Raw genomic sequence first — 5,757 nt, forward strand, 5'->3', positions numbered from 1 at the left:
CTCATGCACACTCGCAGCGCACACACATACTGGCAGGTTCACATTGCTCCGTTTGCAGTGCATACGTGGTGCATATTTTTTCCGCGCTCGTGTTAACGGATTAATAAAGCGTTCACACTGCACACGGTTGCGGTCCGGCAGTATTGTGTTTAAACATGTCTGTGAAAGATTGTATGTAAAAAAAAGAATTGCAGTGCTGAAAAAGCATTTTCAGTGAAAATGTTTGGATTTGAAATCAAACTAATGGATAAATGTTGTGTTTGTGGTAAACAGCCACGGACCAGTAGTGGACTCCTGTGTGAAAGCTGCTTCCCCTTTCACAAGAGTCACCTAAGAGCGGAATTCCCCCCATTTTCAAAAATGAATTCAGGCCCTGAATAAATGTCTAAAAATCCTGATTGGAGTATCACTATAAATAGTTATAAATGATAAAAAGAAGGCTTTAAAGGATCGGTATCGGCAGATACTGCTTTCTGTGATCGGCCTCAAAATGCTCTTTAAAACATTTTCCTCCCTCCTTTGTCCTCCTCCTCCTTGACTGCTTTTATTTTCCTCATTTGTAAGTCGCTTTGGATAAAAGCGTCTGCTAAATGACTAAATGTAAATGACACAGAGTATGCGTGCACTCTCTGGGTGTGTTTTTGTTTTGTTTTTGTGATATACTCGATAATGTTAGATTGCACACGTGTATTTCTTAAATGTACCCAGGGTAAAGAATAAAATCAAATTAAAATAAAGAAAGTAATAGGACTAACCTGTTGAAGAACAGTAACAGCAGATGCCCATCCAGGAAATGTGAACAAGAGTTTGCTGGAGTAAGAAAAGCAGAATTCGGTTTCAATTTTTGATTATCAAACAACATTTGCTGTACTACATTATATGTACTGCTACATAATTAACATAAAGGTTCAATCTCAAAAATTCTGTTAAGAAATTCTAATAAATATATTTTTTTAAATTGTGAAATAAATGTTATTTGAATATAATTTAAATATTTTAACATTTTAATAATGTAATATAAAATGTAATTTATTTCTGTGATGGCAAAGCTGAATTTTTGAAAAGTAATATCTGAAACAGAAATCTTTTGTAACATTAGAAATGTCTTTACTGTCACTTTTGACAATTGTATTATAACCCATACAAATAATCAAAAAAGAATCTTCATTCTTTCAAAAGTCACTTTAAATGCCACAAAGACCATCAAGTACACTCAGCTTTCATTAGAAGTGCATACTTTGATTTGATGTTCCATAACTGAAGACTCCCTTGACTGCTTCCAAACAGGATTTTGTTCAGGTAGGTGCTCGGATGCATCAAAGCAGAGACTTCAAATGATGCTTTGTCATATGAAATCTGCAGATATGTGTCTGCAATGTGAGAAAGACAAAATATATTACATACACTGTGAAGATATCCTTGTTTCTTCTGCAAGAAATAAATATAAGCCTAGCAAAAATAATAACAAACCAACCCTCAGACTCCACATCCCAAATAATGACAACATTGTCCTTGTCAACAGAAATCAGATGATCTCCGAAAGGCAAAAGTAAGTGCACATCAGCTTGATGGCCTGTGTATGTGTGAACAACCTGGATGGAAGAGACAAAAAGACATATTATTACTTCTAACTCATTTTTATTTAATCTAAGTCTCTTTAGTGTTATGCATCTTTTAGAACACAGTATGTGTCTAACTGTAACACATTATGCTTTACCTCTTTGTTTTTTGCAAAAGCACAGATAAGTTTTCCATATGCAGCATAGACAAGCATACGATCTGCCGCCAGGGATGAAATGTCTTCTGGGAGGGCATTACCTATACGGGTGGTTATTACAACTGTTTTAACCAAATGCATATGGGAACTATAACTGTTTGATCATGGATTCGCAGAAAATCCACTGTACTGTAAAATAAATGTACTGAATCGTACTTACTGACTGCAACGATTCCAAGTTTCTTCACCTGCCAGAAAAAAAGATGGGTTAATTTTATACTTCACTGAAAGAATTAACATAAACTAATAAAACCCAATGTTTTATTACTTATAATTATTAATCAAGTTATTATATTAGTATTAAACCTACTAAGCATGTAATCTAACTTTAACACCTCCATATTTAGTTAATTACTGTATTTAAAGTATGGGTTACACTTTTTTTCAATTTATTTTCAGGGGTCCTGTTACAGTTTAATTACATAGTAATATTAATTAACAATTTGTTGAGTTGAGTTTGGTTTAGTTGATTGTAATTACACAATTTACAGTTACTATAGTTTAATTTACTACAGTGAGTAATTATAATGCATAAAAATGTGTAGTAAAAAAATGTTACCAAAGTATGCATGAAATTAATCTGTCACTTTGAAAACATACATATCTAAACCAGTTTAATCAGTGTCAAAACTACTAGTACTGTACTACCAAAAAGTACTATGGTATGGTACACGGAGTACCTATGTGGCTACTTTTTTTGGATGTGGTATCATGGTACAACCCCTGGCAAAAATTATGGAATCACCACACTTAGAAGATGCTCACACAAATGTTTTAATTCATAAATAAACAAATCACAGATATGACACAAAACCATTTTTGTTTAATAATTCACCATTCTGGTTATGTGAAACATACCTCAAACAAATGAGATTAAATAAAAAAAAAACTGTTTTCCATATCAACTAGAGGAAAAAAATATGGAATCGTCAACCAAAAAGCACAATTAATTTGTTGCTCCTCCTCTGGCTTTTATGATGGCCTGAATTCTTTGGGGCGTGGACTTCACTAATGAAAAACAATATTCTTCATCAAGCTGGTTCCAACTTTCTCGAATAGCGGTTGACAGATCAGCTTTGCAAGATGAAGCCTGGTCATGGACCAGTTTTTTTTCAATTTCCACCATGAATTTTCAATTGGATCAAGATCCGGCCATGTCATTGAGTTGATATGCCTTTCCTGAAGAAAAGCTTTAACACTCTTTGCTCTGTGGCAAGATGCATTATCATCCTGAAAAATGACATCGTCACCAAACTTCTTTTCTATCGATGGAATGAGAAAAGTGTCCAAAATTTCAGTGTACACCTGTGCACTGACTGTTAAGGTAGGACTGCCATTTCCCCTGGTCCTTTACCTGACACGCTGCAACCCCATTTCATAAAGAAGTTGGGAAATTTCATTGTTTTCTTCAGGCAGTCATATTTATACGTTTCATTAGAACAGCACCAGACAAAAGTCCCAGCATCATCTCCTTGTCCAAGGCAGATTCATGATTCATCACTGACTGAATATCACTTTCATCCAATCATTCACACTCAACGACGGCTTCTCTTTAGCCTCTTGTAACCTTGTTGTCTTCTGTTTAGGTGTTAATGCTGGTTTTCCTTTGGCTTTTCTATAGGGATGCACGATATATCGGCCACCATATCGGTATCGGCCGATAAATGCTCATTTTTTCTGTTATCGGTATTGGCCCGACAAGAAAATTTGGCCGATATCTTAAAGCCGATAAATAATGCATTATTTCCTTCAGAGACACTTCAGATGCGCGCGGTTCGTTTGCAGCCTTTTGTGCAATTGTACGTTGTATTATTGTGTTTATTTGATATATATCTGATTTATCTAATATAGAATGCGTTTGGTTAAGTTAAAAGAGCGCTTCAGTTTACCGGTGATCATCTTTAGCTCAGCGCACGCAGCTGTAAATCCCATTTCATTCAGCCGATTTCAAACAGTTCTGTCACACACTGCCCATTTGTTTCGTTGTGCATTTTCTATTTTCAAGGCAAATTGCTTTGAGTTTTCTATCCTGATGCTTTGATGTCTTCCTTGGTCTGCCTGTATGTTTTCCTTTTACAACCTTTCCATTTTGTTTATACTTGCACCAAATTTTAGAAACAGCTGACTGAGAACATCCAACTTCTTTTGCCACACTCCATGTTGGATTTCCGTCTTGAAGGAGTTTTATAATCTTTTCCATCGTTTCAACTGACAGCTCTCTTGTTGGGGCCATGTTTCCTTTCTATTAGCCAAGTCCAACAGCTGTAAGCACTCTCTTTTAACTGCTGACTAATTAGCATTTTGGATTTGTGCCGTTATTTGTTCCAGAAATGCAAATTACGAAGTGATTCCATAATTTTTTTCCTCAAAAAAATTGAATGATTCCATATTCCCCCCAAATTATGAGCCGATTCCATAATTTTTTCCTCAAATTGAATGATTCCATAATTTTTTTTCCTCTACTTGATATGGGAAATAATTTTCCATTAATTAAAATATTTTAATTTCATTAGTTTGAGGTTTCACATAACCAGAGTGTTGAATTATTAAACAAAAATAGTTTGTGTCATATCTACGACTCGTTTATTTGTTATGAAGTAAAAAAAAAAAAAATTGGGTGAACATCTAAGTGTGGTGATTCCTTTTGCCAGGGGTTGTACCGTCGCATTTTGAACATTTAAAATTGTGGTATTCTTGGACATATGATACAGAAGTCTATATACCATCACTGTACCATGGTACCGTCACAGTACTTTTTAAATAGTGGCACATTGATATATACACAGAAATTCATGTAATATACACCGTATTCCACAGTACGTTCAAGAATACACTTGCACAGGTCAAAAAAAAAAAACACATGGTACGCCACTACTTTCTGGTAAGTTATGTACCAAGGTTTTCAAACGGTTCTCTAAAGTACTTCGCCGTTCATTTATTCTGCACTTACATTATAGGTGTGGAAACACTGTCCGACTGCAGTGAGCACATAGAACTCTCTGTGTTTCTTATGGAAGCGAAGCACGTGCGCCAGATGATTAGAGTAAAGTCCCAGCGCCCTGAATCCAGAGAAGATCACGCTTCCTTTCTTTCCCGCAGACATGTCGCTCATGTACTTTCACCCGTAGAATCTTAAACTTCACTGACCGTACACACAATCCTGATAAATCTTTAATACCGTTTCCTCCACATTTCTGTGTCAGCAGCCGCTGTTGTCAAACAGTGTTGCACTAAACACGGTTCGTGTGGAAAGAAACACTCGACAGTAGGTTCCTACACAACTTCCTTTGCTTCATTGAAAAAAGGCGTTATTGAATGAATTTAAACGCATAATCTTTTATTTTCAAACTTTTATAACATACTATATAGCTAGACTACACATAGAGAGAGTCTGTTAACATAAAATGAAAAAATATGAAAAAATAAACACAGTGACACAGTGCATTGACCCTAAGACAAAATATTTTAAATATTTAATTGTTTAACACACATTTGAAAACAATACATTCATGCTGTGCATAGTGTACAATCATCCATCCATTAATTCATCCATCCATTTTCCAAACTGCTTGTCAGATACAGGGTATTCTACAGTACATAGCCAACAATCAGCTTAGACTTTTTTTTTTTAGGTTAGAGTAACAGCTTTCAACATATGTGTGAGTGGCTTTGCTTATAAATTCCTTGAAATAAATCCACACCAGCATTTCAGGAAGGTGTCCTTAGTGCAGTTCCTAGGGGATTGCAGGGGTGGTTTATAGGCACACTTCATCTAAAAAAGAAAATTGCATGCATGTAATTTCTTGATAATTACAATTCTACATTGTAATAACAGCATTGTTAAAAATGCTTTTGGGTCCCACTTTATATTAAGTGGCCTTAACTACTATGTACTTACATTTAAATTGATCATTTGGTACAATGCACTTATTGTGTACATACATGTTTTTACATTGTACTTATATTTGAAAAATATCTGC

At 35.1% G+C, this 5,757-nt stretch overlaps 1 protein-coding gene across 1 annotated transcript in view; it reads right to left on the reverse strand.

Moving 5' to 3' along the window:
- The window catches only part of LOC107730303 (WD repeat-containing protein 36-like), a 20,075-nt gene extending 15,045 nt beyond the window's left edge, over positions 1 to 5,030 (reverse strand). Inside the window, exons 1-6 of the mRNA XM_016541092.1 lie at positions 4,728 to 5,030; positions 1,938 to 1,965; positions 1,718 to 1,818; positions 1,475 to 1,592; positions 1,238 to 1,370; positions 756 to 810 (exon numbers count right to left, since the gene is read on the reverse strand). Coding sequence (XP_016396578.1) covers positions 756 to 810; positions 1,238 to 1,370; positions 1,475 to 1,592; positions 1,718 to 1,818; positions 1,938 to 1,965; positions 4,728 to 4,889 — 597 coding nt within the window. The 5' untranslated portion in view covers positions 4,890 to 5,030. The remainder of the gene's footprint in view (positions 1 to 755; positions 811 to 1,237; positions 1,371 to 1,474; positions 1,593 to 1,717; positions 1,819 to 1,937; positions 1,966 to 4,727) is intronic.
- Positions 5,031 to 5,757: the final 727 nt, after the last annotated feature.

This window comes from Sinocyclocheilus rhinocerous, unplaced genomic scaffold, assembly GCF_001515625.1.
Source record: "Sinocyclocheilus rhinocerous isolate Xijiao unplaced genomic scaffold, SAMN03320098_v1.1 scaffold127, whole genome shotgun sequence".
Classification (NCBI taxonomy): Eukaryota; Metazoa; Chordata; class Actinopteri; order Cypriniformes; family Cyprinidae; genus Sinocyclocheilus; species Sinocyclocheilus rhinocerous.